This window comes from Anastrepha obliqua, chromosome 3 (assembly GCF_027943255.1).
Source record: "Anastrepha obliqua isolate idAnaObli1 chromosome 3, idAnaObli1_1.0, whole genome shotgun sequence".
In the NCBI taxonomy this organism is placed as follows: domain Eukaryota; kingdom Metazoa; phylum Arthropoda; class Insecta; order Diptera; family Tephritidae; genus Anastrepha; species Anastrepha obliqua.
In genome coordinates this window covers 138,335,676-138,348,756 of record NC_072894.1, presented here as the reverse complement: position 1 = coordinate 138,348,756, position 13,081 = coordinate 138,335,676, and the positions used below count along the sequence as shown (strand labels likewise).

Here is a 13,081-nt window from a genome sequence, read left to right as displayed (position 1 = left end):
ATGCATACATACACACATACATACATAGCCAAAAGCGACTCCCATGCACATGCGACTCTCGACTCCAGGGTGCGCCGTCACGGATGGGGGAGTTGTGAACACGTCGCTGGCGGACCCACACAAAACCGCGTACGCGTACCAAGCGCGGAAGTGTCTCGGCGTCGATTGTCTTGTTGTGGCATGCCACACGCCGCATGCTTCATTCCGGCCGCCACACGCTCGTTGAACGCCAACACAGCCATGTATCGCCAAACATAAATTGCCTGCTCTGCACAGCGGTTAATGTGCACATCAACATGCGAATGGGTGGCAGTTGGGCGTATGGCCGTGTAAGATTGAGAATTTACGCACAAATTAAATCGTTCCATTTTCCATTTAACCCCTTCATAGCATTGCCTTTGGTATGGTTGGTATCTTTATTCATGCCACACCATTGAGGAATTCAATTTGTTTACTTTTGCCACACTCAGCCGCTCGTCTTATGTATTCATGCACGCATAGCCTCATAAGAGTAGCCAGCGCTAAGGAATCACTAAATGAGTTGGCATGCATACGTGCGTGTGTGTTTGTATATTTGCGTACGGCGCATATCTTTCGAATGGGTTAAGTACTTCTTAATCTTTTAGTGACTTATGCATTGTTGCCTTTTGCTTTAGGTGTCTCTTCTACATCATCGCTTTACTTGCAATGCCTCGCTTTGAGAAAATCGTTTGGTAATCGAAACATACAGAATATTTTTGTGTGTATATTTTGTATGGGAGAAGCGGTATAGTCTTTGGCGTGTGGAAGTTGGCGCCATATGTTACCAATCGGTTTCAATTTCACTCACCATGACTGTGGCAATCATACGAATGACGATGATGATGTGGCTGATTTGTTTCAAGCAGGCTTTGGGGGGTTTATAATGTGCCTAATTGCCGGAATTCATTCATGCAACTGAGTTGTTGTTGTTGAAGCACACTGAAAGGTGTCGAAACGGGGTGCTACTCGTGCGACAAATACTGTCTACTTTTTACCGACTGTTTTATGGAAAAAAATATAAAACTTTCATTGTGCAAAAGAAGTGCAATGACTTCAGCTAAGCATGCAAGTGGAATGTTTTTTAAAACTTACCGTTGAAACAACAGTGTCAACAACATCAATACGCCACAGTTGCTTTTATAAAACACGAAAATTGCCAACAATAAATAGCATAATACGCCTATGCAGCATTGCAATACATTTCGACAGCAGTGCGCAACAATTATTGCCATAGAAATCAGCGGGCAAATGAGCGCGTCAATTGCAGCCGTTGCACTGCCTCATTTTCAGCACGCCATTTTATGTCTGCATAGACATTGGCTTCGAAAGAGTGGGCTTTGAAAGCAATAAGGCCTTAACGCATTTCCAGTTCATATACGCCAGTCATGCCACATCAGCGCGATTTGCAGTAAGTTGTTAACGCAATTTGGGAAATTTGATTGGAATGGCTAACCATTCGAGATGTAACATATCGCATCAAGGTATTCTACACAAATTAGCTAACCGTAAGGCACGTCGATTTCCTTTAATATTTCACCTCGTTTGTCAGAAACTTCACACTGCCAGGAAGAGATCTGTATGAAAGTATGTTTGCAGCATCATTTATTCGGGGTATTTTAGAAGGGTGTTTTTATTAAAAATCAATTTCGTGAATAAAATATGGCATTATTCGCGCTGCATGTCGTGACTAGCCGATGAAAAAACTAATAGCTCTAGATATCTTGTAAAAAAAATTCTAAAAATAGTAAAGGACTTCGATTCAAAATTACAAGAATAATTGGCGGTTTTTATACATCGTGGGACACCTTCATAAATAATTACGCCTATTTAAGATACAATATATTATAACATGTGTTGGAGCCAACTTGCAATTCAACCATGTATAGTTTAAGTACGAAAAAAATATCAACCCTGTTTGTAACTTCTTTACTTCTTCTTCTTGTATTAATGCTTACTGTGACTCAATTCACTCCAATAAAGTTCTTCAAACGAAACGGTCGTGTTTATATATAATATTATATATTTAATTGCGCTTTTCTCTAACAACATGTGTTGCTATATAACGGCAAGAAAGTTACCATGAAAGAGCCGTTGCAGCTTTTCCTTATCGTAACGGCGACACCCTGTGTACTGTTAACTCGAAATTTTAAATAGCGCGCCAACGAAATCGCGATGACGGCGCCGAGTGATTTTTCCCTAAGTTTTTTTGGTGAATAACTAGGCTATCTTTAAACATGCATGAACATGCTTCTATTCTTTTGTTTCTTTCAACGAGCAGAATACATTGTGTCGAGCATTTGTTGACAAGTAGTTAATGTGATTGTTAATACGCCTCCTAACATGAAGAGAACATTATTTTCTTATTTCGAGCGCCTTGATCCAGAATCAGAACTAAAAATAAAAAAGAAGGAAAAACAGGTAAAGTTAAAAATTTGTATCCAAGAACAGTCAGTGTACAGTTGGTGCTCAAATTAATAGAATCACTATGAAAAATTCAAGTTTCAGCCATTTAACTGATAATAATCAATGAATAGTCCATTTTTAATTTTAAAAAACTAACATCAGATTCGTAATCAGCGACACCAATGTCGAACATACATAGTTTTTTAAGCATCTGTTGAGCCATTAAAGAGGGCGTTAAGAAAATGAATTTGCATGTCTAAAAGTCTTAAATTCAAAATAGTATAACTTTTTTTTCATTCATCCTAGAAGTCTTTTAAAAAATGGATTTTAAAGCTACAGAGTATTACTTTGCGATTCCGTTGTGGAAAATAAAAAAAAATTTACCTTACTCAAAAAAAATTCATAAAGATGTCCAAAATCGGCATTTCTTGACTATTTAACCACAAATTGCCAAAAGTCCTGACGTGCTGGAGCATTTTCACCGGAGCATTTTGCCGAACCCGAAAACCCCCCCGTGGATCCGCCACTGAGAGGGACCTACAGTTTTAAACCGACTCAGAACTGCAGTCATTTTTTATGAGGAGCTTTTCGATGGCAGAAATACACAAATGGAAAGGATTGCCCATATCCCGGAGCAAAAATCGATCCACTGTTTGAGGGTTCACTACCTCTTCTTCATGCGATAAGTCATAAGTCAAATAATCAAACGACATATTCGCATTTTTTTAATAATTTTAATTTAATGTAATTTTAAAGTTTGAATTCAAGCTACCATATCTTGTTTTCTCGTTTAATTTATCCACAACAAAATTGCTGTCGTTTAGTTTGCGACAATCAACATGTTATAGATTTTCGTTATGGAATGGGCTACCGAATAGCAAAATCGTTTAAATTGTGGTTAGGGGGCGTCCATAAATTACGTGAGATGTTTAAGGGGGGGAGGGGGTCGAGTCAAATCTCATCTAATCTTACGTTGGAGAGAGGGGGCGGTCTCGGCAAATATCACGCAATTTTTTTTCTGATTGAAACAAAAAAAAAATTATACTATTTTGGTCCATTATCCTGATTGTACATGCTTAAGATTTAATCTTAAGCGTAATCGTAGTATGATATGCATATGCATATGATATGATATGATATGATATGCATATGCATATGATTCTTCACGACCGTTTTCTGCCACTTCCATACCCTATCACTTAGGTTGATTGACGTTTGATAATTCCGGACTTTAAAGAACATGACGGAAAGTCATTTGCTCCATTTCTAATACGCCTACCGATTCAAACGCTGAATGCCTTTATCAGCACGCCTTATGATCTCTATTGCCCAAGTATACGTGGTGATTTAAAGAAAATATGCTGCAGTACATGCGGTATTTACTTCGCATCTATCACAAGAGCTGCAGAGCACAGGCGAGCAGCTCACATTGCACCAGCTAAGCAAGCGCGTATGTACCGCAAAGTGCGACCCTCACGGATTGTCGCAAGACGAGCTAATGAGTTACTGTGCACAAGCGTCAACGGCTTAGAGTGGCTAGATCAGAACGAAGTTGAAGGAGCAGGAATTAGAGTAGATATTCTTTTTTTAATCGCAGTAGTTTCGATTTAAGTCTTCTACTCGTATTGTAAAATTTTTATTACACTTATAACTCTCAGCAATATTGATTACTGTCTTAACTAGTCATAAATAAAAGAACGAAGCAATTTTTTTTTCTTTTTACAATAACAATCTAACGCGTTTACATAAGAAACCCACATTTTGAAAAATCTCACGTGAGATTGGGGGATGGGGGTTGAATAAAATCTCACGAGATCTCATCAGGGGGGGAGGGAGGTACAGAAAATTGAAAAAAACACCTCACGTAATTTATGGACGCCCCCTTAAAAAAAGAACAATGCGAATATCGTTAAAATGAGTTAGTGAATCGCACTACAGAACTTGGATCTATGTTCACGACAGCGATGCAGCCAAACAGACGCGCGAATTACGTGCCGAAAGTTAAGTAAGAGGGACAAAATGACGCCGATGGTTAGCAACAGTCAAGTGCACGTTAAATGCTTTCTTCAATTAAGCTAGTGCGGTAATACCCCATGAGTTCCTTCCACCTGGTCAAACTGATTTGTGGCCCGGGGATTTTGCATCAAGGAAATATAAATCCAACCCGATTTCTTTCGCTGTTAGCTTGTGACAAAAGATACAAATTTCCGTGATTTTACTGATGCCAAAATATTCGGGGATTCGGAGATTCAGGATTCCGGGACTGTGCCGAAATTAAGAATTTTCTGATTTTGTTAACATTTCTTGTTGAAACAGTTTCACACCTACATGTACATATAAACGATCTATTATAGTATCATTTCATAGTAAAGGGTTTTCCAATAACAGGTGTTATTTTGAATAGCCCGCTATTTCGGTAGATGTCACTTTTGAAGCTGTCATTTTTTGATATTTGACAAATAGAAGCTACGATACACGCTTAAACAACGCATTGAATTTATTAAAATTCACTATAAAAATGGTGAAAATTTGGCAGAGACGGTTCGTAAAACTCGAACATTTTGGGTCATCGTGAAGCATCTTGTCGGACCGCAATACAGAAATTGGTGAAAAAATTGAAACAAGTTAGTGATGTGAAGAATAAAACCCGTGCCGAAAATATTGCTGTTGTAGCCGAAAGTGTTGAAGAAAACCCAGGTTTGTCCATTCCTCGTCGTTTTTTGGAAAAAGTCATTCCACAAACGTCATTACACCGTATTTTGCATAAAAATTTGAGTCTTAAGGCTTATAAATTCCAGTTAACTCAAAGACTCAAGACGGCCGATCATCAAGATCTGATTGGGTCTTACTGGAAAACCCTTTATTTTAAATCAAAACAACATATAGGGTGTATGACGACTATCGATATCGATAACTATGATTTGACAGCAGAGAACTTGACAGCTGACATTTCTGTTCAGTAAAGTTTGGCAAGACATCATGAGTCGTTCAGCATCAGAAAAACGGGTTGGTGTCGAAATTCTGTGTGTACAAAATTCTAAAAACAAAATTCTGCTTTTTAAAATTCTGCTTTTTTAAAATTCTGCTTTTTTAAAATTCTGCTTTCTAAAATTCTGCTTTCAAAATTCTGTATTACAAAATTCTGTATTAAAATATAATGTTAACAGTGTTAAAGAGGTAATGTAATTATTTAATTTATTATAATTATTATTATTTTTTATTATTATTCGAGGTATTAAATACAAAATAATAATAATAATAATTTTTTCTTCAGTTTCGATAGAATCTACAGTATTTTTGCGTAGAACTTCTTTTCGCGTGGGCGGCCTTCGGCCGCACTTCAAAAAAATAACCCTCATCAGTCCGACTCCGGCTACGCAATACACCGTATTTTTGCGTAGAACTCCTTTTCACGTGGGCGGCCTTCGGGCGCGCTTCAAAAAAATTACCCTCATCAGTCCGACTCCGGCTACGCAATACACCGTATTTTTGCGTAGAACTCCTTTTCGCGTGGGCGGCCTTCGGCCGCGCTTCAAAAAAATACCCTCATCAGTCCAACTCCACCTACGCAATCCACCGTATTTTTGCGTAGAACTTCTTTTCGCGTGGGCGGCCTTCGGCCGCGCTTCAAAAAAATAACCCTCATCAGTCCAACTCCGGCTACGCAATCCACAGTATTTTTGCGTAGAACTCCTTTCCGTGTTAAAACCATTGAGGCCTTCCAGCCTTTTTTTTATTCAATATCTCGAAAACTAAGCGAGATATCAAAAAATTTTACTCCTTCATTTCGTTTTCTTTTGTCGAGTTCTATAAGAATCCGCCATAAGATTGCGGCGCCACGGAAACAGCAGAATCCCCTCGTACATATGTATGTACATACCTACATTAATTATAGTTGATAACAGTTATACATTGGTATGTACATATGTTTGCAATCAAATATTACGTGAAGATGAGAACTTTGACTCTCTTCTTGTATGAAGAAAATCACAAAACTTGAATAAAGCAGGATTTTTCGCATTAAACATGCAGAATTTTAGAAAGCAGAATTTTAAAAAGCAGAATTTTAAAAAAGCAGAATTTTAAAAAGCAGAATTTTTTTGCAATTTACAGAATTTTGTCACCCAGAATTTTGTAATACAGAATAATGACACGCTCCCCAGAAAAACGACACCAAATTCTGGAATAAGTTTTGTTTCCAAAAATTAATCAGCTAAGCATCGACGACATTTTGTACCAACAAGACGGTGCAACTTGCCACAGCGCTTAAAAATCTATTTATTGATTTATTGAAGAGTAAAAAAAATTGGACTGATTGAATGGACCACATAACTTTTAGCCACGGGGGATATATGCCGGATTTGATTTCCAAAATTAAATGGCATGAAATTATCTACCAGATTATAATAAAAAAAAATAATTCATTCCAACAATATTTCTGTTTTCTATTATCATTTTAAGTTCTTAAGCTCTCAAGCCTGATATAAGCGAATTGCTTTTTAAGATTAAATGACTGTTTGTTTTGATTAAACTGTGATCGTAAATAAATTAAACCCAAAAAATAATTTTACTCAGCAATTACCAGATTTAAATCGACTAGTCCTGCGATTTTCGGCATTCAAATAAGGTCCAACAAGATTCAAAACCTACTTGTAAGGTATATGCAAATAATTGTAATCGAACTGCAAAGCAATTCTCTTAATTTGAAGCGCTGATAGTTTGAAACAAGGCGCATCCATTAAAGGTGGTGGGACTACTACGTTTGAATGTCAAAGCAAAATATTGACGAAGTAGAAAACAAAGAATTAATTCGCCTTGTTTCATTCTGGGCTGACATCCACATGGACACGGCAAAAAAAAAAAATAAATCAGCTGATTTACCCACACCACCTTTAATAGATTCGCCTTGGTTTGAAAATAAGGGGAGCAGGACGTTTTGCTACTGGCTGTACTCGTTGCTCCCCAAATTAATTTCCATAGCAGTCAATCATTTTTTCTTCTAATGTATGTATGTATGTTGACAATGAATTTTTAAGTTTTTATTTTCTATTATTAGTTTCGTCAATACATGTAAATATTGCTAAATTCATAACTTTTTTGTCGTTTCTGTCACAAAGCAACAAAACCCCGTCTTTACCTCTATGGGTTTTATGAGTGAGTGATGAGTAGAGCAAGACGTTCACAATTAACTCCGACTGAGCCACCCGAAAAATGGGAAGGCAAAATCTATAAACTCATAGACGGATCAAACTTTGACAACTACTTGGCCGCCTTAGGCGTTGGTCCCGTATTGCGTAAAATAGCTAACTCAGTTCGCCCAGTTATAGCTTTGCGGAAGAGCAAAAATTATTACTCTCTCATAACGGCATCGGATTTCGCCACAACCATATTGAAATTTCAGCTGTGTAAGGCTTTTGATGAAGAGACGTTGGATGGACGAAAAATGCGCACCACTATGTCACTGTTCAACAACGTCTTGATTCAGCACCAAATGGGTGAAATACCTTCAACGATAGTGCGAGAATTTCATGATGACAAAATGATTGCCAAATATATGGCGAAAGATGTCGAAGCAGTGCGCGTCTTTCACGTGGTCGATGAGGATATGTGCAGACAAATATGGGAGGCGAATGCACAGAACCCAATGTACCAGAGCGGCTGTTCGAGTGGATATGGCAAATCGCAGGAAAAGTAAAGTGGTGAAGAGAAAATATTCGTTTTTGTGTGTAAAAAACAGGCAATGGTATGTTTTAAATGAAATTTGACCGTGAGTGATAAAAAATTTTAAGTTAATTAAATGAATCAGTATAAAAATATTGAGGATATTTCGTTACCGAATTATTTTTAACTAAAAGCATTTTATCATTCTACAAAGCATTTCAAAGGTACTCTTAATAATTTATGCATTAAAATTAGTACACAGCACAATGTTTGGCTTTGTAAGAAGATATTTGTAAATTTATATGTAAACATACATAAATAAAGTGTTGTCCAACACATACGAAGTTTCGGGGATTTAGAAAGTAGTGGACGGTTACGGGATAAAGCCTTAATATTAAAAGGTATCTCCGATCTAAAAAGTGGAGTTATGAGAGAACATTTAGCGATATTACTCGTAGAATACTTTCGAAATACAACTATGCTTTATGGGCAAGACACGTTATCTCCCAAACCCATTATCTTAAGGAGCTTCCAAGTTCTCATTAATGAACGTACAGCCTGGAAATTAGAAGATGGTAGAACAGGGCCGGGAATTAATTGGTCTAAACTCAAAAAATCGATTCCAATGGGTTTTTATCCAACAAAATCTCAGGCAGAAATACATACATGCCATAGAGATATGTGTGAGGGAATGTCTCCGCAGAAAAATGAGAGGAACTCACATTAACATACTTTCATATAGACAGGCGGGTTTAAAAGTCCTGTTGTTGTTGTTGTTGAGGTGGTTGAACATTTCTGAGCTGAAAAATGCTCCTAATTAGTGACCAGCACCGTTTTACTACCACTATCTCGTGTGAAGATGATGTTATATTTATATTATTTTTTTTTTTGTTTTTTTTTTTTTTTTTTTTTTTTGTTTCCAAGTCAGATCCATTTAGTGAGGTCCAAGTATAGCAGCAAATCATTTATCTCTATGTCTGAGATTTCTTTAATTTGCTGTAAGAAAGGCTTACCGAAGGATCGGAGTCGTGCCTTGGCTAGTCCCGGACATTCACATAAATAGTGGAACAGACTCTCCTTCGCCCCTTCCGATTGACAGCTTCTACAGATAGGATTGAAGGGTAGATTGAGTCTAGCTGCATGATCCCCTACTTTCCAATGTCCTGTGAGGGTTGCAGTGATACGTGAAATGTTTGGCCGAGAACATCCCAGGAGGTCATTCGTCCTTTGGATTTTGTATGACGGCCATGTGTTTTTTGTTGTAATGCATGTAGGTATTTGCTTCCATCTTCTTTCGGCTAAAGCATGATAGTATGAAGCAATGGATGCTTTTAGTGTGTTCAGTGGGGTGGAGACTGCCACCGCCTCTGCTATGTCTAGTGTCGAGCCCTTTCTTGCTAGCTCATCCGCTATCTCATTGCCCCGTATGTTCCTATGACCGGGAACCCATATCAGAGTAATTTCAAGCCAATGGCTGAGCAGTTTCAGCTCCTCTCTACACTGTAAGACCAATTTGGATGAAATGTAGTTGGAGTCTAAGGCCTTAATAGCTGCTTGACTGTCTGAGAAGATAGCTACTCTTGCACCAACTTCCTTGTAGAGTTCTAGGGATTTGCATGCTTCTCTGATCGCTAAAAGTTCTGCCTGGAACACGGTGGCATAATCAGGAAGACGAATTGATTGAGATAGGTTGAGTGGCTCTGAATGGAAGCCAGCTTCCACACCACAGCTCATCTTAGAACCATCGGTATAAATTTCGATATCGTGTCTTCCAATCACCTCTTCTTTGCTCCACTCGGCTCTCGGTGGAAAGCGTACCGTAAAGCCTTTCTTGAAGTTGAGGTCGGGGACTGTGTAGTCTGATCCGTTTGTGAGCAGCGGGGGTCCCTGTAGGAGGATCTTACTGTGACCGTACGGCCTTGTTGTCCAGTTTCCTATGTCTCTGAGCCTCACCGCGCTGCAAGTAGCTATTGTTTTAATGTGTAAATCTAATGGCAATAGATGTGTTAGTACATTGAGCGCTTCAGTAGGACTGGTGCTAAGCGCTTCTGTAGTTAGGATACACGCTGTTCTTTGTATCTTGTTCAGCTTAGTTTTGTTGTATTTCCTTTCTGTTGCAGGCCACCAAACTAGTGCCGCATATGTTAGTATTGGCCTTACAATGGCTGTGTAGGACCAGTTGGATAATTTTGGTTGGAGACCCCATTTTTTTCCCAACATTCTCTTACATGTGTAAAGTGCTATGTTCGCTTTCTTTACCCTGTACTCTACGTTGGACTTCCAACTAAAACAAAGTCCTACTATCAACTAAAATCCCCTCAAAAATGGCACATGCCTGCCTGAATCTTCCCAACACGCTAGGAAACTTCAACACATTGTTTGGTTCCTGAACACGAAGGACATGAAAGAAATTAAATAGCAGACCATCTAGCTAAAAAAGGGGCAAGCATCCCCTTGATTGGTCCCGAAACTTTCTGTGGACTTACAAAGGGCCACATCAACGAACTTCTCAGAAGGTGGGAGGAGAAGAAGTTTGTTGAACACTGGCGAAATTTTATCGGCCACCGATAAGCGAAACAATTCCTAACGCCGGATAGAGGAATTCTGATAAGATACTTTAACTCAGCAGACTGGTTACTTTACAGGCCACTGTAGCCTAAGAAACCACTTAAATAAACTTGGTCTCTTTAAGACCATCATCTGCCGATTCTGTGAAATGGACACTGAAAATTCAGAACACATACTTTGTAAATGTCCTGCACTAGATAGAAAACGGCTACACCACATGGGTGGTACTGCCATACCTCCATATAAATTATGGAACAATAAACCACAGGAATTAGCTAACATTTTTAAAAAGCCTTAAAATATATGGTAACTCAGCAGGCTTTGCACAATAAAGGCAGTAGCCTAATAATAATAATAATATAAATAAGGGGTAAAGTAGTGTGTCCCACTTCTCTTTCATAACAAATAGAACCAGTCGTATTGCTAGCCTGATTTCTTTGATCATTTAAAATGATCGTATGCGAAAAGAGCCCTAGTGTGGGGACAAGGCTTTCTGGCACAATTGTTTCTTCAAGAACTACATCTTAGTAATGTAAAAAGTAAAGAGTCATGATTCAATTATTAAAGGTTTGCTCACTTTTTTGACACTCTCTTACAAAAGGTTGTATTTAACAAGGTGAATAAAGTGGAACAAATTAAATCCTTTTTGGTAAAAATAGTAGCAAAAAACTACTTTCTTACCTAAATGGAAACAAACTCCGAACGGTTTAAAAAATTAATTTTAATTAATATTGGAATGCAAATAATGGAACAAATACGAGTTATTAGCGGAAATTGCCTAGTCAATATTAAAACAAGAAATTATTTCACTTAATCCAAGATTTTATTTTGTGAATTAATTATTAAATTTAAAACCGATCGCGAAGTTGCGAAGCTCCGCCAATATGCAACTATTTTGTTAAAAATAAATAAATAATTGGCACGTACAATTCTGTTAGTTGTTTGGCCGAGATCCCCCTCCTACTTGTAGCGCGTGTCTTGATTTTGTTCCACAAATAAAAGCACCTACAGTTTTAAGCCGATTCTGGCAGATGGTTTTTATGAGGAGTTTTTTCATGCTGATACTGTGCTCTGCTAAGCCTCCTCTGGACACTTCATCCATCCATGGTAAGGTGGGCTCATTGGAAACACGTTCCGTCAATCCCAACTTTTTTATAATAAGGTATGCATTGTTATCGGTCGCGTCGAGCAAACCTTTTATCATTGAATCATGGTAAAGAGTAATCAAAAAAAGCTCTTGACAGCGCTTTTGTTACATTTGCGAGGGTTGCCTTTTATATTTTCGCCCAATTGGAAAACTAGAAAGAAAATAATGAATTCGCCTTTTTTCATTCTGAGCTGACTGCCCCATGGACACGGCGAAAGAAAATTACGAAATCAGCTGATTTACCAACACCACCTTTAGTAGATTCGCCTTGCATTAAGTTGAAAAAATTTTCAAAGTACTTTTGCCACTCAGAAATGGATACCTCTAAAACGAACTGTTTTAAATACATTTTTTTATTATAATCTGGTAGATAACTTAATGGCATTTATTTTTTGAATTTGATATTCCGCATATGTCCGCCGCGACGAGTGACATGGCCCATTCGATTAGTCCAAGTCTTGACTACTTTTTTCCAAAAAAGGTGGCCCCGTATGGCGTCAATGGTGGCTTGAATATTGGCTTTTACTGCTTCAAGAATTCCTGGTTTATCGGTAGAAACCATTGACTTAGAATAGCCCCAGTAATCCAGAGGCGTAAAATCACACGAACGAGGAGCGCAGTGAACAGAACCACTTCTGGAAAGAAAGTTGTCTTCAAATTGGTTTTGCAATAAATAAGGGGTTATATACACTTGTCAGGCTGAAAAATCACGATTTTTTGAGAATTTTTTACAAAGAACGATTTTATTAAACAAACACAATTTTTAATTATTCAAATAATGTCTACTTTAAAGTTAATTATAGCATGTAAAGTTAGTGAAAATATTGAAGTGCACGGCTCCTGCTGATGATCTCCCAAGCGTCCTCCAAAAAAAGCGTTTGGCGGTGGACAAAATATCTCCGGTTTGGATTATCTGAAATCGAAAAACTTATTAGATTCTTTTTGTGGATAGACAAAGTTAGGTTTCAATCGAAGGAATAGTCAAAATTTAAATTTTTGATAAAATGGCTATAGGAAAAAAATCGAAATTTCGCGAAAAATTGCCTAAAAAAATAGAAAAAGTCATATTCTTATTTCTCCGATTAATACCTGCAGAATATATCTGAGAAGGCTGTGTTAAGATTTCAAGACGATCGGTTCAGCCGTTTTTGAAAAATCGTGTCTTCGTGTCCACCGACTTCGAAAACACGGTTTTGAGAAAAACGCGTTTAAAGTTTGAAAAGCACTTTACATAGGGTAAAAATTCTCTGCAACGCCTTTTCAAATTTGCGTGTAACTTCG

At 37.9% G+C, this 13,081-nt stretch overlaps 1 protein-coding gene across 1 annotated transcript; it reads left to right on the top strand.

The window, feature by feature from the left end:
• The first annotated feature begins 7,457 nt into the window (after positions 1 to 7,457).
• Positions 7,458 to 8,349, top strand: LOC129241504 (probable fatty acid-binding protein). The gene has a single exon (XM_054877865.1). It carries the CDS (start codon positions 7,586 to 7,588, stop codon positions 8,117 to 8,119), a length of 534 nt encoding a protein of 177 aa, XP_054733840.1. The 5' UTR covers positions 7,458 to 7,585; the 3' UTR covers positions 8,120 to 8,349.
• The last annotated feature ends 4,732 nt before the right edge of the window (positions 8,350 to 13,081 follow it).

Excerpts from the sequence above, each read along its gene's own strand:
- LOC129241504 (XM_054877865.1), top strand. The coding sequence starts at position 7,586 with ATGAGTAGAGCAAGACGTTCACAATTAACTCCGACTGAGCCACCCGAA.